At 35.3% G+C, this 23,295-nt stretch overlaps 1 protein-coding gene across 2 annotated transcripts in view; it reads left to right on the top strand.

Annotated features, from left to right (window-relative positions):
• The window catches only part of Pde4d (phosphodiesterase 4D), a 514,775-nt gene that overhangs the window by 174,403 nt on the left and 317,077 nt on the right, over positions 1-23,295 (top strand). Inside the window, exon 1 of one of the 2 annotated variants that reach the window (XM_077800279.1) lies at positions 22,678-22,866. The exons of the other annotated variant lie outside the window; for it this stretch is intronic. Within the exon in view, the coding sequence (XP_077656405.1) occupies positions 22,778-22,866 (89 nt within the window). The 5' untranslated portion in view covers positions 22,678-22,777. Of the gene's footprint in view, positions 1-22,677; positions 22,867-23,295 lie in introns of those variants that run through there. 2 annotated transcript variants of the gene reach the window in all.

Here is a 23,295-nt window from a genome sequence, read left to right as displayed (position 1 = left end):
GGAAAAATAAATGAACCAAAACCTCTGTTCATTCATTTTTCTAATGCTGAGGTTTTCTGTTTTCTCCAATTGTTGTTCAAGATTTCTCGCCAAGTTATTGATGGTGTGTATATTTGAAAAAAAAAGTATGCTTTAGCCATTTTAAAACAGAAATCAAATTTTAAGTTAGCAATAAAATAGATCCATTTCCTGGAAACCATATGAGAAAAAGCTCTTATGAACTGTATATCAACCTTTTTCAAATAGGGAGTAGGAAATTTCAACAAAGCTCTTGGATATACAAAAGTGAGAATAAGATCAGAGGAGCTTAGGAAAGTATGAGACTTGTACTGGGGGAAGGAAGGTAGCCTATCAAGTTGCCCATATAGGCAACTTGTTATTGTGCTCTGTGCTTTCATTAGTGCATAAAGGAAATGGTTGTGTTACATTTTACTCAAGCATAAACACTAATGTCATATTAATTATAAATGACATGTTAACTTTATTCCAGAAAGACTGTATGTGTTTGTAAAAGTAATTGCATGCTTTTCTAGTAATTGTGTGAAGTGGAAGAGGGCTTGGTGCACTCATCATCTTATAATTCCAGTTCTACTTAATCAAAAATAGATGAGTGCTATCATTTGGCTCTGGAATGTCTCCCTTATATGTTAAGGTCATGGTACCTAGAGTGGTGGGATTGGGAGGTGGTAAAACCTCTAAGAGATGGTGTCATTGAAGATCATTGAAGGTGCATGTTTTAAAAGGATTGTGCCACCCCAGATCCTTCACCTCTCTTTTTCTCTCTTTTAATTCCTCGTGATGAGGTGAGTGATTGTGTTCTACCATGTATTCCCACCACGATGTGCTGTCTTGCACAAAACCATGAGGCCAACCAGTCACAAATCTCCAATGCTATAGTCCAAAATAAACATTTTGTCTTTATTATTCTTTTTATTAATTATCTTAATGCAAAGCTAACTAACATAGGGAGTTAGCACACAAGACACGAAATCTCTTCCTGTCCTGATCTTCATGGATAAAAAGGTTTGATCTTATTATATCTTCCTGAAGAGAATCATATCAGTGTGGAAACCTGTGGGGTATGGGGTGGATATTATCTCACTGAGTAGAAATACAAAAATTAAGGATCGCGTGTGTTTCATCAAGCAAGAACAAAGGTGGTACTTTTAAAATGAAGTTAATTCACTAACCCACAACTATCTTTATTTTAACTAGTATCCTAGTGGATGATGGAAATTAATGAAATTAAAGGGCATCCTAAAATGTCATGACTTCTAAAATAATTATCAACGGATTCTCTAGGAGTCTGCAGATTTCTTTCTATGAAGAGCCATATAGTAAATATTTTAGCCTTTTCAGGCCATAAGGTCTTGACAGTAACTACTAGACTCTGGTGTTGAAGAGAAATTCAGTTACCCATAGACAATATGTAATGAATAAGCACAGTGTGTTCTAATAGAAAATTGTTAGAAAAGGTGGGGCGGGGCAGGGGCAGGATTCACCCTGTGTTAGTTCCCAAACACTTGCTTTAGCTCTCTTTGAAGTGAAACATTTTAAGTAAACTTTAAATATTTTATAACAAGGTGTATGTTTACCACCTTTGGATACAGATAAAGCATTTGGTATAAAAAGGAGTGTAAGGGTGTTCAATTCTGAAGTTCAAAAGTAGGTTAGAAACTTTTCAAATGTTTTGATGAATTTAAACACTAGAGGGCACAAAAGGATATTTTAAATTCAAGAATCATTTGCAGAGTATTACAATTATTTTTTTAAAAAATGACATCTCAAGTAGAGCAGTGTGACCTTAATGGGAATAATGTGTCTGAAATGTTGGCCTGCAGCTCCTGTGACCTCACTGGCCGCAAGAACTTGAAGTGGTTGACCATCTTTGTGTTGCTATAATAATAACCATATGTCTTTCTTTTTTATTGCTTTTGACCTTTTCATAAAATATGGTCAAAATTAGGTTTTTAAGTGGTGGGGATTTTTTTCCATCTTATAAGAGAAGAATTATTTTCATATTGCTCTAGGATCTGACTAATTTTCATGTAATGAGGGTTCTCTTTGTTGTACATAGGAAGACATTTGGAATTTTTTGCTAAAAATTTTTAAAAGGTAAAATCATGCATATAAATGTACTCTTGTCATTATTTTTTTTAACTAATTATAGGTTTTTATTTCAGGAAAAATGATTAAAAATCATCAGGAGTCTGAAGTCTCAAAAATACTTCTTCTCTTTAGTAATTCTACTTATAGGCATTTAGATTCCAGAAGTAACTTGTAATTTTAAAAATATTTATGTCCAAAGATATTCACCCAAAATAATATTGAGAATCTAGATATGTTATAAACATCTATATAAACTAGAGTTTAAATATATATCATTAGGCTGAACCAGTATAATTTTATCAACCACCAAAAAATAGTATTTTCTAAAACATTAGATGATAGGGAAACTGCTTGTAGTAAAACATGAAGTGTAAAGCAAAATCCAAAATTATATGTACTAAAATATCAATAGAATGTTAAAATTAGATGCATAAAGACATTTCTTCAAGTATTGGTAACTTTTTTAAAATTTTCTTTTTCATTTTAATTTTCTGCAATTTCTCCATATTATGAATATTTATCATTTATATAGTCCTAAAAATAAATGTTATTTAAACATAAAATTTCTTCAGCATTCTTAAAGTACTTGTGCAGATATGATACTTAGGTAAGTACTAGTAGAGGTCAGTAGATTATAAGAAAATTATTTTATGCATCAGAAAATCCATTTAATGAATTCTTGATTGTTAAGTAGACACATCATGAGGGTTTCCTTGAGCCCCAGAATGGAGTGCTTATCTTGAGTTCTACATTGGGCTGAGTTGCTAAGCACAGGGGTATAAGAAGGCCCAGAGAAAAAACAGGAGAGCGAGAATGTGCCGGAAAGGGCTATGTACTGACATTTAACATAGAACTTCCCTGTGCACTCATTCCCAGGATGGTGGCAAAGCAGGGCATATTAGCCCCCACCCCACCCCCATTCTCTTTAAAATCTGCCATCTGACCTTACTTTTCCCTATTGTGGAGTTATATGAAGAGGAGCTAGAGACATGTAGCAGGAGACCCAAGGATGCTAAGTTGGCTTTTGCTTTGAACACAGAATTCCTTAGAAATGACCTGCATAAAACAAGAAAAGAAATCCCATAAATAATATCTGCACAAATACCACAGAAATGTGGCTCAAAGCAAAAATTTGTCACTAAATCAGCTTCTCTGATATTTTAAGCAGCATGAATTATCTTCTAAATATGTAAAGCTTTTTCCTTTTGCATTTGTCAACATAGAATGAACAAATGCACAAAGTTGGAGCTATAAGCAATGTTTTTTCTTAATTCACTTTGTACTTGCTGGGTTCCTTAGTGCTTTAATTTCTAGTGACTAGAAAATTGAGAATCTTATACATGTGTTTACTTCACAACTAATAATCCCATCAAACAACTCTTAGTACTTGAACTTCTCTCTACACCTTTTACTTTTCCTTTTTAAATTTTGATTCAGTTGGCTTATAATGTGAACTGATAGATTCAATCTGTCATTTGGAATTTTTACAGGTATACATTGGACATTCTAAAGCTTGATAGTTTATATCCTCAAGTGATAATTGCCAATTTATGTATGTGAAATGGTTTCAAACATACCAAGGTACAATTAAAGCTGTGAGAAATGCAAGCATTATCTATTATTGTCCATTGGTTAGGTAAAGAAATGGATGATTTGGGCTTATCTAGGTTAATTACCAAAGGAAATAGAGAAGCTTTAAATCTTTTCTGGAACAAAACATAATTAAATATTCACTACATGAAATAAAGCAGAATTTAGAGCAAAATAAGGAAAGTTCCTAGGAGTCTGTCTTCTAAGAAATTTGTGGGATTTATTTAATGCCTTTATTTAGCTCCTGTTGAGCCCCAGGGATTCACAGCCCCAGGAAGTTCAGAGCCCAGTAGAACACGGAGAGGAGACAGCACTCTTTTTCTCCACAGTCTTCCTTCAGAGAAAAGGAAGACTGCAACATGCACTGTACTCCAGATGAGAAACCAGCTAGTGAATCCTTGCTGATCTCCACAGATGCCTTTAACAAGTTTATTCCCATTGATTCAGGCCTGGTTCTCACTGATAACCCATAGCATACTCATGTCCAGCCTCATCTTTGTGCAGTACTTTTGTTATTAGTTCTCTGACAACATGAGGGAAAATAGATCAGAGCTTTACACACCTGTAGTAGGTTCACCTTTGACTCCAGAGATGCCATGAGCAGATATTTGTTTCAGCTAAGCAAAGTATGGAAGTGAACATCCGCAGTGAGGTCAAAAGTTGTACTAACTATGAAAAAGAAATAATAACAGAGTCGTCATGGTTTGAATGTGAGGTGTTCCCCAAAAGCTCATGTGTGAGACAATGCAAGAAAGTTTAGAGGTGAAATGAGTGAGAGCCTTAACACAATCAGTGCATTGATCCACTGATATGGATCATCTGGATGGTATCTGTAGACAAGTAGGATGTGGCTGGAGGAGCTGGTGAGGTGAGTCTGTCTTTCTCTGCTCTTGGTGTGATGTCTTGAGCCACTGTCCTCCACCACACTCTTCCGCTATGATGTTCTGATTCACCTCAAGCCCCGAGAAATGGAGGTGCTTTCTATGGACTGAGACTTCTGAAACCATGAGTGCCAAATAAACTTGCTCCTTACAATTGTTCTTGTCAGGTCTTTTGGTTGCAGCAACAAAAAAGCTAGCTAAACAACAGTAGTTGAAAGCTCATGTTGAAAGGATGCACCCAGTAGTACATGCACTGGTGACTTAGGTATTATGGAAAATGAAGATTTGAAAAGGGAAAATTTAAAGACCTTGTCTCCCAGTCTTCAATCTTTCCTTCTCAAGTTCTTCTGAATATAATCAAAGTATTATTTATTCTGAAATTCTGCTTAAATTATTACATTCTCTTGTTCAGAAACCTTGATGACATGCCACTATTTTTGGTATATATTTTTTGTTTATTGGATTAAGAAAGTATTTCCCGTATTCACAGTTGGCAAGAAGATTTCTTCACCCTCCCAATGAATTGTTGTATTTTATGTAATTTTTTTGCATATCTTAAGATGAGCATGTGCATTTTTCTACTTTATTCTTGTAAATGTGATGAACTACATAGATTTACTTTTTTGAATGTTAAAACAGATTTGCCTTCCTGAAATGAACTCAACTCAGTTATCATATATTGTCTTTTTTTTAAGTATGTTTAGTTTTAGATGGACACAATACCTTTATTTTGTTTATTTCATTTTTTTTTAATGTGGTGCTGGAGACCAAACTCAGTGCCTCATCCATGCTAGGCAAGCGCTCCACCACTGAGCCATAAACCCAGCCCTATATGCTGTCTTTTATTATAACTCTGATCCCAGAAAAAGTTGAAAATCATACTGGACCTGTATCCATTATACACATTGTAAAGAATTTAAAACCTTTTCTCTAGGCAGGTACATGGCACATGCCTGTAATTCCAGAGGCTCTAGAGGCTGAGGAAGGAGAATCACAAGTTCAAAGCCAGCCTTCACAACTTAGTGAGGCCCTAAGCAACTCAGGGAGAGTCTGTCTGAAAATAAAACATTACAATAAAAGGGATGGATATGTGGCTCATTGGTTAAGCACCCTGGGCTCAATCCCTGATACCAAACAACAACAACAAAAAACTTCCCACAAATATATCTCTAGGCCTAGAAGGCTCATAGGTGAATTCTTTCAACCATATATCTAATTGTTACACTAACATTAGACTCCTCCTTCTAAATGGACTAAAGTCCCCATTCCTAATGCAGCAAAGATCCTTGGAGTCCGGTATCAACTGCAGTACCCTCCCTTTTTGTGACTCCAACTGTTTTATAATCTCCCTCTGAAGGCTGCTGATTTTACCACACCTTGGATATTCATTCTTCTGAAGAGTGGCCGCTGCTTCTCCTTCTTATTGAACAATACTAATCACAGTAGTTAGTAAATGTTTGATTAACAAGTAACACTATTTATTTAACATGGCTCTCCGACCAGTAAATTCAGTCACATGGCAAATGTATAAATTGAACCTCGCCCAGGTGTAGGCCCTATTTTGTTGCTTGTAAAACAGTAATGAACTAAGCAGTCTCTCTACTAAATGCTCTTCATGTTTTTTATAAGGAAGAGTGTACGAAATATATGAAATATGCAAACATATAAAACATATGGTATTTGAAGATGATAAGTTCTATGAAAAAAATAGTGCAGGATAAAGAAATAATAATGAGAATCTGAGTTCAGATTAAATGATCAGAATAGGTAATTGTTAAATTGATCATGTAAAGCTTAATAAAATGATGGATCCATGCAGATATCCAAAGGAAAAGTGTTTCAGAATGAAGAAATAGAAAAATGCAAAGGCCCTGGGGCAAGAACAGGCACACTGTGTTCAAGGAACAGGAAGACCAGTGTGGCTAGAGCGAGTTAGCAAATGGGAGAAGAGAAGGCAAAGAGGTGGGGGGTGCAGGGACAGTGGGGGCATTTTAATAGTAAGGGGTTGGATTTTTATCCCAAGCAAAGTGGAAATGAGTAGTAGGATTTAAGCAGAGGAGTGATGTACATTTTCTTTTCCTTTTTAATACGTTTTTAGTTGCAGATGGACACAATAACTTTATTTCATTTTTATGTAGTGCTGAGCATCGAACCCAGTGCCTCATACATGTGAGGCGAGCACTCTACCACTGAGTTACAACCCCAGCCAGTGATGTACATTTTATTTTTTGCTCTGTCTTTTTTTTTTAATTTCTTACATCTATGACAATAGTGGAGTGCATTACATTCATAATTATCCATTCACAGCACAATTTTTCTTAACTCTGTATATAAAGTATGTTCACGCCACATTATGCCATCATACATGAGCTCTCTTATTTTTTTTTTTTTGCATACAATTCTTAAAACAGAGATATGATAAATGGTGGTATAACAGTGATGTATATTTTTAACCGGTCCCTCTGAGTGCTCTGTGAAGGATAGCTTGGAGTAAAAGTACAAGCAGAGAAAGTTGATCAGGAGTCATTGACAGTGAAAGACAGTGGTTGACTTGGGCATTTTCATAGTTCAGTGAAGGTGATACGTCATGACCAGGTTCTGGCTACAATTTGAAAATGGAACTGATAGTATTTGATGATGAACTTAGAAAATTGAAAACTTGTGCTTTTTATTGGCTGAGACAGGAGAAGATGAGGGAGGAGTAGGCTTCGTGGTGGGGTGGTTTAGATCAGGCATCTAAAGTTTTAGAGGCCTATTTGTGGCCAAAGTATCATCTCATTTCCCCTAGACCCACCCCAGAGTTCCCCTGCAGCTACCATAGTGGACAGTTCCTCTGTGCTTGGCCACCTTCCCATCTCAGGTAGCTGACAGCTTTCTTTGGTAGACAGAGCTTGTTCAGGTTGGTGGGAGATCTCACCCTCTTGGTGACTTTCACACACTGGAGAGTGTGTGGACAAGAGTGTTGGTGGACAAGCCCCGAGGCATGTGGATATGGTCCTTCCAAGCATTTCCAGGGAGACTGAGTCTGCTGAGTCTGTTTCCACCCAGTGGTATCTGTGGCAAACTCTACTGACTTTTCTTCCTTTACTGTCTCACTTTCCCACTACATAACTTGTATCTCTTACAGTCGCCTCCCTTCCTCCTCCCCAAACAACTAACTCATGGCAACACTTCATAAGATCTGTCTGGGTGGAAATCAACATAAGACTTTTTTTTTGGGGGGGGGGCGGTATCTTTATTTTTCTAATTTGTTCTAATTAGTTATATACAACAAAAGACTCTATTTTGACATATTTTACATTATCTGGAGTAAAATTTGTCATTCTTCTCGTTGTACATGATGTAGAATTACATTGGTCATGTAATCATATATGCACATAGAATTGTAATGTCCAATTCATCCTAGTATCTTTTTTATTCCCATTCTCTCTCTCTTCCCTTCATTTCATTTTGTCTAAATCAAAGTATTCATTTTTTTTCCCAACCAACTCCCTTATTGTGAATTAGCATCTACATATCAGAGAAAACATTCAGCCTTTGGTTTGGGGGGATTGGCTTATTTCATGTAGCATGATAATTTCCAGTTTCATCCATTTATCAGCAAATGCCATAATTTCATTTTTCTTTATGGCTGAGTAATATTCCATTGAATATATTTTCCACATTTTCTTTGTTCATTCATCTGTTGAAGGGTATGTAGGTTGTTTTCATAGTTTAACGACTGTGAATTGAGCTGCTATAAACATTGATATGGCTGCATCATAGTAGTATGCTGATTTTAATCAACCTACTTTTAAAGATTCAAATTTTCATGTCCAAGAAAGAGATGGATTACTCTTCTACAAACCAGGGAAAATGTTTGAGACAGATATATAATTGGATGACATTAATCTCTTACAAGCCTACATGTTTTGTTTTGTTTTTGTTTGTTTGTTTGTTTGTTTTTGAAGCAAGGATTGAACCTAGGGATGCTTAACCACTGATTCACATCCCCAGTCCATTTTGTTTTGTTTTGAGACAGGGCTTTGCCAAGTTGCTTAGGGCCTCAATAAATTGCTGATACTGGCTTTGAACTTGTGATCCTCCTGCCTCAGTCTTCTGTGTTGCTGTGCTTGAAGGCATTTGCCACCATGCCCAGCTGCTTAAGTGAAATTCTATTTCCCAAGCTCTAAATATGGCTACCTTCCTACACAGACACAACCTTCCTTAACTGCCTTATGTTGATTTTTCTACATGAACACAAAGATGCTTATCAATGAACAGTGTAAACTTTCAGCAGAGCCCATAATACAATTTCAAAAGAATAGTAGATTTGAACATGATGACAAACTGATTAGAAGGAGAAGGATCCTGGGGACTTTGGAGCTTTTTAATTTTATTTATTTATTTATTTTTTTGAGGAGGAGGAGCTGGTACCACTTGCCACTGAGTCACATCCCCAGCCCTATTTTATTTTATTTAGAGACAGGGTCTCAATAAGTTACTTAGTGCCTAGTTTTTGCTGAGACTGGCTTTCAAATCATGATCCTCCTGCCTCAGCCTCCAGAGCTGCTGGGATTACAGGTGTGAGCCACCTTGCCCTTCTTTGGGGACTTGTTTTGAACCTGTATTTGCACAAGAAGCATATTAGTTTAGCTTCTAATATGTAAAATTTGGGGTGGTTTTGGACAAATTAGTGGGCATTAAACTGGAAGGGCTCTCCCAGCTATGCTTTGGTCTTATTATTGATTTTTAAAATTTTTTAATTTTTTAAAAAATTCTTTATTTGTCATTTTTAGTTATATATGACAGTAAAATTTATTTTGCCATATTATACATACATAGAGCATAACTTCCCATTTTTGTGGTTTTACATGATGTGAAGTTTTACTGGTGGTATATTCATATATGAACATAGAAAGTTATGTCCAATTCATTCTACTATGTTTCTTATTCCCATCCCCTTCCCTTCCCTTTATTCCCCTTTGTCCAATCCAATGAACTTCTATTCCTTCTCTCTTATTGTGTTACCAACCATCTGCATATCAGAGAGAACATTCAGCCTTTGGTTTTTTGGGATTGGCTTATTTCACTTAGCATGATGGTCTCCAGTTCCATCCATTTGCTGTCAACTGCCATAATTTCATTCTTCTTAATGGCTAATTAATATTCTATTGTATAAATATACCACATTTTCTTTATCCATTCATCTGTTGAAGGGCACCTACCTTGTTTCCATAGCATTAGCTATCATGAATTGAACTGCTGTAAACATCGATGTGGCTGCCATTACTATAGTATGCTGATTTTAAGTCTTTTGGGTATATACTGAGGAGTGGGATAACTAGGTCAAATGGTGGTTTCATTCACGTTTTCTGAGGAATCTCTCCATATTGCTTTTCAGAGGGTTGCACCAATTTGAATTCCCACCAGCAACATATGAGTGAACCTTTTTCCCTACATCCTTGGAATCATTTATTGTTACTTATATTCTTGATAATTGCCATTCTGACTAGAGTGAGATGAAATCTATAGAATGGGAGAAAATCTTTGCCACCTGCACCTCAGTTAGTTATACGCATTAATATCTAGGATATATAAAGAACTCAAAAATCTAAACATAAAAAAATAAATAAATGGGCAGAACTAACTAGGCACTTCACAAAAAAAGAAATATGATCAGTCAACAATTACATGAAAAAATGTTCAACATCGCTAGCAATTAGAGAAATGCAAATTAAAACTGTACCAAGATTACATCTCACTCACATCAGAACGGCAATTGTTGTTGCTTTTTAATAATTGTTTATACTAAACCACACTTTTTGTTTGCCTGGTTCAGAAATTGTTGGATGCAGGCTTGAGTGGGAAAGTGAATAGAGATGAAGGATACCCTCATTAACTAGGCAGTTAACAGCAGGCAATGGGAGGGCTACTCACTTCTCAGTTGCTCAACTAAATGTGAGAATAAACTATTTTCTCCTCTGTTTTGAGCCAGCCTATCAGATAAAGCAGAACTCCTCTTGTGCACATTGAATCACATTCCAGAGTAATTTTCCCTTTTCAGGAAGCATCCAGAATTTGTTTCTTCATGCCAAGCAGTTATCCCTATAATTTCAAATCAATAGAATTAAGATTTGTATATAAATTAACATTTTTTTCTAATTAAGAAGCTAATTGAAACACATAAAAACAAAGATAGTAGAATGTACTGGATATATGTGCATATATGACTCCATGACCTGTGTTACTCTACAGCATGAACAACCAGAAGAATGAGAAGTTATACTCCATTTATGTATGGTATGTCAAAACGCATTCTATGGCCATTTATAAATAATTAGAACAAATTTATTTTTTAAAAAAAATGATCCTAATTCTCATATTACTCAAATGGTAATTTCTTAGTGATTATCATGTGAAATTGCAGGTGACCAATCCATTTCCAAATGGTATTTTATGCATATTAACATTTTGTATAAAAGGTTCCCTATTTTTAAAATGAATATACAAATTTTTTTCATTATAGTCCTCAATTTTAATATTCAATTTTCTTTTGTCAAATGTCAAAAACTGTTCATTTAGAGCAAAAGTTTCACAAATAGTGGGGAAAAACAAATGGTGATTTCCTATTTTGTGGAGTTTCTCTTTAAAGTAATATTGTTGAGAAATACAATAGTGTATTATCTGTAAAAACATTAAGTAGTGGAGATGTCGGCCATCAAGTCTATGTGTTGCATCTGCATCCTGTAGAGGCTCAGATGTCTGTCTCAGATGACCAAAGCAAAGCATGTGCCCTGGGTGGCTAGTTGAAGGTCTTGCCTCTTCCCTGGGGTGAATGTGTAGTTATGAAACTTTCTCTTCACCAGGGGGCACTGTGCAAACATCTAGCTCTTTCCATAGAAGGCAGGGTCCCTGCAGACAAGCTCAATTTATAAAGAGCTTAATTTGTTTCTCTGCTTTGCTTTTTCTTAGCCATGACTTTTGGAACAATTCTGGAAGGCAGGCTGCTTTTCTATTTATGCTTCTGCAGATGATATAATGGTGCTTTTAATTTGATTTTAAATCATATCATCATAGGTGTTAAATGATGTGGATGCCATTCTAGCTTCCCAGCACTTATTTCTCTCTCTACCCCTCACACATATCAGCAACATGTAAAATATATCTATGAGACATGTTTAATTTAATATGAATTCAAAAGTCTTTATCCATGGCCTTTGAAATCTAATCTACCTAAAACTCCTGGTAGAAGAAAAGAAACTTGACTATTCAAGAAAATTTTTTTAGCATGTGTTTAATTTTATCTGATTATAAAAGTAATCTTTGTTAGTTGCAGAAAATATGAATATTATGGAAAAGAATGTTAAAAATGTTTCCATGACCCAGAAATAACACTATTGACATTTTGGTGCATTTTTTAAAAGATTTTATTTTATTGATTCTTGGTTATACATGACTGTAAAATCCATTTTGAAAAAAAAAATTATTCAAGTGTAGGATGTATCTTACTCTAATTAGAATTCCATTCTTGTGGGTGGGCATGATGGTGGGGTTCACTTAGATATTTTCTAAGTGTTCATTGAAAAATTATGTAAGATTCATTCTACTGTCTTTCCTATTCCTATTTTGATTAGAAGGTTTTAATTGAAAACTGATTTTCAGGAGAATTTAGATTCTACTTAGTATTAGCAATTTTACAATACACTTTTTTTTACATTGGAGAAAATTATTTCTTAAAATTTTGAAATTTCAAAAAATTTAGTTATACATTTAATTTAAAAGTTAAATTTTAGTTTAATTATACATTTAAATTTAGTTATACATCACAGTAGAATGCATTTATGCACTTTGATATATCATACATAGATGGGATATAATTTCTCATTTTTCTGAGTGTACATGTTGTAGAATCATATTGGTCATGCAGTCACATATATTCATAAAGTAATAATGTCTGTTTCATTCTACTATCTTTCCTATCCCCACATCCCATTCCTTCTCCCATTCCTTCAATTCCTTCTTCCCAATCTAAGGTAATGCTATTTTTCTCTTGTACCCACCCATCTTGCTGTGAATTAGCATCCTCATATTAGAGAAAACATTGGCCTTTGTTTTTTTCTGGATTGGCTTATTTTGCTTAGCATGATATTCTCCAACTCCATCCATTTACTGGCAAATGCCATACTTCTTTAAAGCTGAGTAATATTTATTGAATATATATAACCACATTTTCTTTATCAATTCATCTATTGAAGAACACCTATTTTGGTTACATTGTTTAGCTATACTATAGTAATACAATATATTTTTTAACAAATAATTAACAGTAGTATCTTGAGAATGCCAATTTATGCTGTTTATAGCTATATTTGCTGTTTTACTGATTGTCTACTTTTGTGAGGTTGTGCTAGAGTAAGCACCCAAGAACAAACTGACTTCTTCCAGAAATCTCTGCAGTATCTGTTCCTCCTTGATTGGGTTCCTTTGCATTTATACCACGCCAAATACCAACTAAGAATGAGTTCTCCATAATCATTTCTGTGAGTTATTCAGTTTCAGGGAGATCAAAACTGGGTTTCCTCTATCACTTGTGTGATATCATCTGACCATTACCTGCATTTCAAATTGCTGAGAATGAAGCAAGCTGACTTTTACACTAGGAACATGAGAAACAACAAATGAAAAACAAAGTCACTGATATTAGCTTTATTTTCCTTTCCATTTTCTAGAAAAGTAGAATCTGTCATCCAAAACTAAACCTAATGTTTATTAAAATATTAATTTAAAAGTATTATAAAAGGAAACAAAAATTAAATCTACAGGAAAAATAAGTGTTCTCATTTATTGAAATGTCTCTGAATTTATGGATTTTTATGGATATTTTGTACAATAGCAGTTAAGTGTGGAAAATCCCATCATTCTACTACCAAACAGTTGACTGATGCATAATTTACCCAGAGTTTGCCTGCATCAAATAATTCAGAAAACATTACTAGGACTACACTGGAATAAAACCACATAGTTGACAGTTTTCATAGCTTAAATGGAAATTGATTTTAATAATTAATAATCTGTGAATATGTCTTTAACATTGAATTTTTATCATTAATTTTTTTGTTAGTAAAATTTAAGAATTAAAATTTATTTTGTGTTTTGCACTACATCTGAAAAAAGAAAAATGCATTGTCTTTGCCTGCACTAAGTCCACCCTTTTAAAAAAAAAATTCCATAATGGGTTGGGGCTGTAGCTCAGTGGTAGAACACTTGTCTCACAAGTGTGAGGCCCTGGATTTGATCCTCAGCACCACACAAAAATAAATATATAAAAAGATATTGTGTCCACTTACAACTAAAAAATAATAGACTCCAGAAAATACACATAAACTTATAATTTAGTTTCAAAATAAGCCATAATACATTAATATTACTTATATAACTCTTATTTAATGTTATGGTGTTAGGTACACCAGTATTCACTATAAAATTCTTTCAACTTTCCAGTATTTTTGAAAATGTTCACAATAGATCAGTTTTAATCTTATTAACATTATTGATATGCTTTAATGAGGAAAAACAGAAGCAACAACAACAACAGAAAACCTTACCATCACAGGTTTCAGAAATGTTTTTCTGAGGTGAGATTCTTTTCCCTATTGCATGTGTCTGTCAGGAGATACCAGGTCCCTTTGTGCCCTTAGTCATTAAGCATTGAATTGGAACCACACTAGTCTTGATTAAGAACTTCTTCATCAAGGCATCTCTCCCAAGTCATTCCCAGTTAATCAGAAGATTTGACTGTTGGAAGACAACTATTTCCCCTGAGTAGGTACCCCTAAGTGAGTTTCACCAAGAAGATCTCAGTTGCTTTAATGTTTGTGATCTGAAAAATCAATTTCTTAATTTTTTTTTACAAATATGAATTCAAGTTACCCTCCATCTGTATATCTTTTATAGCTCTTCTCTTCCTTACTGTCTTTGATACTTTTTAATATTGTGAACCCAATTCAATTTCTCAAATGCCTAAAGTTTTTGTTTCTGGTGCCCTCAGCTTTCTAGGTTTTCTTGGTATAATTCATAAATGATCACCAGCTTGCAACTGGCTTGGCACATGGCACACTGTCAATACTTATGTGCATCTGTGAATGGAAGGGAGGGCAGAAGGGAAAATGAAGGAGGAAAGAGATGGAGGTGAGGGAAGGAGTAAGGAAGGAAAGAGGAGGGAGGGAGGTGGATTGGCTGAATTCCCTATAGATACTAGCTTAGGAGGCTGTATCTTCTAACTCTGTTCATCTCAAAAGGATTTCATGACTTAGTTAAAGCCACTAGTAGAATAGCTAGAAAAAATACTTGCTATCCCAAACATTTCCTTATGATCTACTGCTTAAAATTCCAGAGTTATGGTTTTGTTTCTTTGATGACAATTTGCTTTATTTTCAAGTAGAAGTTCAATCCTTTAAGTCATTAATAATGTACATCAAATGAAAGTAGGTCCAATTTAAATCTGAATTTTGCTATAAATGGTTTTACTTTATATTTTCTGACCAATAAAATAGCAATTATGCCTTCTCATTTTTACTTCTATATTTCAAATTTACTTCTACATTTTTAAGACAGTAAGTGTACCAGAAGGAGGCTCTAATATAGAAATGACTTATTCCCTATAAATTAGAGGTGAGCTCCAGTTTTAATCAAGGTCTACTACTTACCACTCATCAAATTTGGAAAAGTCACTCAGTTTATTTCTATTGAACCAATAGAAATAAAATTAGTGGTGGCATTAGAAGCAGAAACCAAAACCTGCCCTGTTGCCTTATTAATGGCCTAATTATGAAAATTTCTATTATACATTTCTTAGGTAGTTTCAGGAGCTAGAAAATGGAACCCTAAGTTTTACACAACCTATTACAAAACAAGAACAAATAACAAAAATAAATGATTTTCTTTTGCTGTAACTCAAAGACACCGATTTCTCTTTTAGCCTATGTAGTAAATTGCCACTCTTGGTTGGACGGACTGAATAGTGCTTATATTTCTCCTATGTGTAGAATATGCAGAGGGAAAACGCAGGGCAGTGTGGTCCTTAACACGGCTGACATCACTCTTCTTCAAGTCTTTCCTGTCACTGGGTCCCATTATTTTTCTGTCTCTGTAACTTTCCACTATCATTCTGGAGCCCACTCAGTACTGCCCAGGCTCACAGACCAATCTTGTCCCCAGAATTCAGACTTTAAAGAGCTTGGATAAGTTAGTTCCAAAAGAGACAAAATTTAGAAACAGGCAGGACTAATTTGGACTCACAGCTCCGCCATATATTAGTTTTGAGGTAACAGCCAAGTTGCTTAGCCTTTCTGAACTCAGATTTCTCATCTATAATGTGGTGATAGTAATGTCCATCTGAGAGTTGGTGGATTAAAGCAGATTATATAGATCTCATACCTGGTGCTGGTTCCTTTTCCTGTGATTATCCAAAACTTCCTTTATGATCTAACTCTCCGTGAAAAAGGCCCTGACCTCATTCATTTCTTTACTGACTTATATTCTAGGACCATATTAGTTAAGATAATAGGTTTTAGAATCAGACAACTTCAGTTTTAACCTCAGATCTGCCACCCATTTATAAGTATGCTCACAGAGGCAAGTTACTCCTTACTTTGTAAGGCTCCATCTCTTCAGTGGTAAAACAGAATGAAAATAATATGAAGCTCATAGATAAATTTCAGGAGGGTCATACATGTATTTTATGCCCTCATCCAGAACAAACACCAAATAAGTAGGTGATACCATCATAGTAAAATGAGAAATCAGAAGTTACCTCAACCTTCTGGTCAGGTTTGCTCAGACTCAGTCAGAGCCCAGGAATTATCAGTGTGAGGAGGGGATCTGAGGGTGACAGGCCAGCACCAGTGCTCCCAGGTGGCAATTTTGAAAACCAAAAATAATTCTGATTATGAAAATATTCTCCATACCTCTAACAAACAGACAACCAGATTTAGGGAGGTATTGAACCCTGTTATGGAAAAATGTTCCTGGCACCAAAACTGAACACATGAGAGTGTTGTTATTTAGGGATTCTTGGTATTTAGGGTCTTTATTCTTTCTCCTGAGGGAGTGATGTTTTGTTTTTACTTTGTTTGTTTTTTTTTTTCCCCTTGTAGCCTGGTAATTCCATCACTGCTTTTGCTTGTTTGTTAACATAGTTCTAAAAAGCTGGAAGAAGCCATTTCTGTCCTTATTTGGTGTGTGGTCAATTAAGGAGAGGAGCATGAGTTGGATCCAGTGTTGCAAATGCTTTTCCAAATTAAAAACAACCTATCTTCAGGATCCCATAAGTTTTCAAATTAAAAAAAAAAATAAAATAAAAGTGTTCTTATATTTAAGAGATGCCAGGATTTTGAACAATTGCGAAAATTTCCTTCAGCTAATTTTAGTAGAATTCTTTGCTTTTTTTTTTTTTTCCATACCAGGGATTGAATCCAGAGGCTCTTAATCACTGAGCCACATCTCCAGCCTTTGTTTTTTATTTTTTATTTTGAGGTAGTCTCACTATATTGCTAGGACCTCACTAACTTGTTGAGTCTGGATTTGAACTTGTAGTTCTTCCTGTCTCAGCCTCCCAAACTGCTGGGATTAGTCATGCGCTACCATGCCTGGCTTTCCACTTAATTTTTTGTTTTTTTAGTTCTTGTAAATGAAATCCATAGAGAATTTTAATGTTTTAGTGCTGCAAATAAATATTAAAACTTTGTTATAGGATAAACCTTTAAAATCTAATAGCTGATATTCTACTCTTACACACTATGATAAAATGATTTCAAATAGAGAAAAAACAGTTACCCATAAAAACTGAAGACTAAGTTTTTTAAAACTCATAAAATGGTGTCCCTACTTACTGTGCTCATGATATAACCAATTTTAGAGGACAATTTTGAAAACTGAAAATAATTCTAATTATGAAAATATTCTCCATACCTCCACAAAAAGGTTATAAATGTTGTTGGTGGTAGTATGTGTTTTCAGAATGATTTTATATAAATTGCTGTGTTCATTTCTCTCAAAAAACTCTTTGCGGTGGTTCTCAAATGAGAACCAAGAGGGTAAGACTGAAACTCAGCAAGGTCGACCACCAGTGCTCAAGGTCATATGGCATGTTCATGGCATAACTGTGGCCCTAATCTCTGATCCCCTCTATCAGTGCTGTCCTGAATATTTGACCAATGATGCTATATTTTAAAATAAAAATTATTTGGATTCAGCCCACTAATTCATTTGTCAAATTGACAACTGTGGCTTTTCTGGTTTTGCTATTTTCTTATTTATTGCAACAGTCTTGGCTTTTTCTTTAGGAGCATCTAAGGAAAAAGAAATTAAATAACTGGACCTGAGTTATCTGTGGTGAGATCTTTTGTCCCTATTGAGGTACATAAAAGAATATAACCCTGGTGATGCATCTTATTTGAAAGAATCCCTGAGAATCTTGATATATTCATTTATTAAACAAACATGATTGTGGTTTTTATTTTTCAATGGTGACATGTCCAAGAGGAAGTTCAGAGTGCTGTGGAGAAAGCACATGGTCTGGAGAAGCCAGGAAGGCTTCAAGGCGGGAGGAGGCTCTCAAGATAAATCCTATAGTCACCCTTTCACCCACCTTCCAATAACTAAGGAGGATTTTGTTTTGTTTTGTTATCATACCATATTCATGAATACAATCTTGGAAAGAAAGAATTTTTCTGACTCTGAAAATATTCACATATGGGGAATTACACAATCAGAAAACTACTGATCCCCAAAGACCTTTCACATACATTTTTTTTTAAATCAAATTATTTGTCTCAAGTGATTAGCTCAGATTAATTTCAAGACATTTAAAGCATTTTTTTTCTAGAGATATTTCCCACTGCATAGTCAGAAAAATTCCCAAGACTTTGTGAATTACTTTATAGATACTTAATAAACATCAAAATTATTTCCTTCCCTCCCATTTCTTTCCTTCAACCTCATGTATCCAAGTATTTAGGAGCCCCATTGCCTTATTGAATAGAAAAGGTTTAACCTGTTTAATTTTTAGGGTGTAGTAAATTTTTTGTCTGTTTGTACACTTGTTTTCTATACACTTAAGTTGATAAAAACATTTGACTCATACTCCACAAATTTGTTGATCTTTTCTTTGTATGTTTAAGCTTGTCTTTTGCTGGTTTTTCATTTTATTTCTTAATGACTTTAGCTCTTGAATTAAACTTATTTCTGTTTGTGTCTTGGGACCTATAAGAGTAAGAAGAATATGTTTACAGTTACTTAAAGCCATGTGCATGCTTCTTAATGGCCTCAAGACTGCAGGGTACCTTCTACTTTTTAAATACTCCACTACATTCCAGGACATAAAATAAGTGTCCCTCATTTCAGAACATGGGATAATTGACTGCTTAGTCAGGTAGACTCACAAAGGTTTAGAACATATATCTGAAAACAATGCAAAGAAAATTCTAGCATTATTTTGTAGGACATCCATTTGTAGAAATAAATAGCTGGTTATATAAACTATAGCTGAATTATAATTTAATGTTAGTGTAATAAAAAGGACTTTAAAAAAAAACATGACTGGTACTCAAAGAATGTTAGTTTTGAGAAGTGCACAAATTCAGCTGTCAATCTCTCTTTCATCAAACTCTTTTGCAATGGATCACTCTGAAAATAGAATTATTAGAATGATACTCTCATCAGATGAAGCTAATAAATAATAATCTATCATTTTCTTCCCTGTTAACATTTACTGACTTTGAGTTTGTGACCAACAACTATTTCAAAATACAGCATTATCCTGAAACCCATCTATCTGCCTTCTCTGGTTTCCTGAGGCAATGTATTTCAACATAACGAAACCCCACTAATGTAACTTTTTTTTCTCTGAAGATTAGCTTACCCCCTACACACTCATCCATCCCTGTGCCTGTCAGTTAGTGGCCACTGTGTAAGTAAATGAATGCCTATGTGAATTCTGCTTAAATTCTCTCACTTTAAAATTTGGTAGTTTCAATTGAATTTATAGTGGCTATCTCCTATAAAGGAAATTCTGAGTTTTGTGTCAGACACTAAAACCTCAATCTATCATTTGTAACATCTGGAATCTTGGATACCAAATCACAGAAACAGTCAAGAGGCAAAAAAGATGCCTTATTTAGAGCTCAGCAGAACATAAGATCTGTTATTGGCAGGAGGTGGCATTTTGTTGAGGTTTTAGAAGGTGAGGAATGATGTGGCATAACGGCTGGATGCTGCAGTGTTCAGATCTCTTGTTTCTCTGGAATGTAGGTTTAATTTTCAACTTGTAAAAAAGACTTTTTCTCAGAGATAAAGTCTTACCCCTTGCCATTTAGTCATGTTTTTATTAAAATTATTTTGGAACAATAAGCCCTTAATAAAGTGACAGAAATTAAAATATGAAGAGATTTCTATTTAACCCTTTTTCTACCCTTATAACTGTGGAGTAATAGCTATAAATAGCTGGTTGAGATATAAATGACAGCAAAGGTTCAGCCTAGAAAACATTTTACTTAATTTTTTTAAAAGGTATTTTTCTGATTACATAAATCCTTATATCTCTGAAAGTTTCTATCTAGTTCTTTGAAACACTATTGATATTTACATTTGAAATCAAATCTTAACTTTGTTCATGATGAATCTCAGAAATAATTTGCTTATTACAATAACCTCATCAATGCCTGTAAACTAAGAGAGGTTATGTATAACTGTACAGAAGAAATGAGGAGGCAGTAAGTGATTTTTAAGGAAAAATAACATTAACATGGGCAGACATTTTTAATGTCTTTATTCCATTCATATTACGATAAAGGGCTAAAGTTTCCATTTTTCTATTGATAAGCTCACACATTTTCATTTTTTTTCATCTTGCTTAACTGTTCAAGAACTATTTTTGTCAATAATTAAAAAATATAAATTTGCTTCTCCTTTCTTGTACAATTTTCCGAAATGTGCATTCTTTAGTAGCATCATCCTGGATTATTATTATGCCCTTATATATTTTTAATTAGATGTTAATTAACAGGGCATTATTTTAGAATATAAATTGATAAAGAGATATAGACAATTATGAGTGAAAATATTCATTGCTTGGGTTAGCCTGGATGGGAAACTAGTTTAACAAGAAAAGTAGTATTTTTCAGACTTGAAAGATGTCTATATGGACTGTAGCTTTCACTGTCAGATACCAGTGATGCTGTTTCACTTACAAAATTTAAAACGTCACTGGATAGAACAAAATCTGGCTATTTTCCTGAGATGCCAATACCACCCCACTGCTCCCCTGGGGCTCTGTTCTCCCCTTCCCTCCACATCGTCTACCCCTCCCCGCAGCCCTCAGGGCTCCTCCCCTTTTTACCCACTTGACCAGTTCTCTTACACTGTCTGCCTTTAGTCTAAGATAAAGCCATTCCACTAAACAGGAGTTGTTAACTAAACACCAGTGTGTTAATTCTGCTAGGAATGTTTGCATTGTGTAAGAGCTGACCCAAAGTGGAAATTCATTAGTTCTACAGGAGTGAACTGCTGAGAGGAGAAGTTCATACACTCGAGGGGCAGATTGCTTAAGTATAGGCACCGATCCTACACAAAAGCCAAAAGGCAGTTTGTGAAGCATAAAAAATATTGCAAGTTGAGTCTGAGAGAATGTGTTTATTTTTGAACTCTCAGCTCCTCCAAGGCTGTTGCTGTTCAGGGCAGTTCTCACTCACCCACTCTCTGGGAGCCCATACGTCAGATAACACAGAGGTGAAACTGTAAAAATGTTTTCTATTACTCATCCCCAAAGCTGATACAGAGCCCATAGCATTCTCAAAAACCCCTGAAGTGCTGGATGCTGTTGTGAAATTAAGCATGATGTTTAAGGTCTTCATCTTTTATTGAAATGACATAAACGTTCCGATCCCCTTTGGTCTATAAGAGACAGATTGAGTTTTAGGGGTCTAGAAATTTAGCATGTATAGCAGTGTTCATTGAGCTCATGTCTTGGACAGTTTTTTCCAGCGCAGAGTGGGTTAAATTCACTCTTGGGCACTCCATGCCTCTCTAATCTTATCCTGGAAAAGGAGCTCTGCCTTGGTTTACAGTGGAGGTCACTGGCGGGGCAGTGTTTGGACAGGGACTGATGGAATTATGCTGCACTGTTAACATTAAATGCCACTTGCTGGTGGGGGCTGATGACGGCATTGTGGTCCTTTGACTCCTCGAGTACGATATCTTGAAATATATGCCTCTCTGAGATGTGGCTAGACTCATAAAACATGCAAAGGACTCTCTTTGGCTTTCATCATTTATTTAATTTGAAGAAAGGTTGTTTTAAGGGATTTATCAGAGAGTTAAGAAATGTTTCTAGGGAATAGAAAATGGACAAGAAAATTGATTTTTGTTGTCAAAGTCATTGCATTACAATTCACCCTCCAAGGTGACACAGCATCTCCTGGAGGGAGAAGCTGCCAAACACTTTGAAAGTGATCTGACTGTTTTCTTCTCACACTGACTTGCAGGGAGACACTGGTATTTTCAAAACAATTAAAACCTTTGCAGAAAGTTTGCCAATAATTATGTTCATCCATGTTTCTAAGACAAGTTGCAATAAGGAAAATAATACTTGGCAACTGAATGTGTGAAATTTAGAAATCTTTGTTCAATTTCCCAGTCTTAGTCCTATATTTATTTATTTTTTCAACAGAACCCTGTGTTTACAGTTTTTAAATATTCACACTTAGTGTGAAACTTCAAAGACTTCAGTCATAACTCTTCTCATGGGTATTCATGTGTGTGTGTGTGTGTGTGTGTGTGTGTGTGTGGTGTGTGTGTGTGTGTGTGTGTGTGTGTGTTGTGCTTTTCAGGAGTGGCATGTAACTATGTTGTTTAATCAGGACAATATTTTTAAAACATTTTTCATGGGAGTGTTTCTCACATTAATATTGAGATAAAGTCCAAGTGAAGCAAGCTCTGTCGCAAAGGGCAAGTGTCATGCAGCAGGAAGTCCTGGCGTCCCTTCTAGCCCTGCCTCAGCCAGCCTGCCACCTCTCTGTCAACGCATACCACCACACAAGAAGAAATGCCCTCACTCAGCCACAAGTGCCTCCTGCTCCCTGCGGGGCCCTCCAGCCCCAGGGCCCTGCACCAGCTCTGACTTCCTGCTGTTGCTGTGGATCTTGGCACCCTCTTTCCAAATGGCGTTTGTTTGGGATCCTCTGGGAGCCACAGTACCAGGACCATCTCCAAGAGCTAAATCAAGATTTCATTTCTCAAAGTCCTACAGGTATCGTGCTTTCCTTTCTGCAGCTAGGAAGGATTTTTCATCTGCCTTAGGCCCCTTGCAAACAAGCCTTTGCCTTATGATTTAGTTCATAAGGTTGGTTAAATTGCCACTATATGAAATAAGATCTAAGATATATGGAACCTTCAAATAGTCAGGGCTATGTATAAACCTGCTGAAGTAAAAGGAAGTTGACCAGCTCTAAAAGCTTATTCTGAGAGTTAAATGGTAAACTTAAATACTAGCATCCATATTACATTATTGTGATATGGAAGAACAAATGTACTAACTTGCCTAGTACATTGATACCATCAAAGTGGTTATACTAACTTTAACTCTATCAATATTTAGGAAAGGGTTCTTCTTTCATTGAATGAACAAACAATGGCAAAAACAATTACTATACTGTTGTTTGGGTGTTCCAGAGCATGT

The sequence above is a fragment of the Urocitellus parryii genome, chromosome 1 (genome assembly GCF_045843805.1).
Source record: "Urocitellus parryii isolate mUroPar1 chromosome 1, mUroPar1.hap1, whole genome shotgun sequence".
NCBI classification, from domain to species: Eukaryota; Metazoa; Chordata; class Mammalia; order Rodentia; family Sciuridae; genus Urocitellus; species Urocitellus parryii.
The sequence above is the reverse complement of the archived record's forward strand: the minus strand, read 5'-3'. Positions and strand labels throughout refer to the sequence as shown.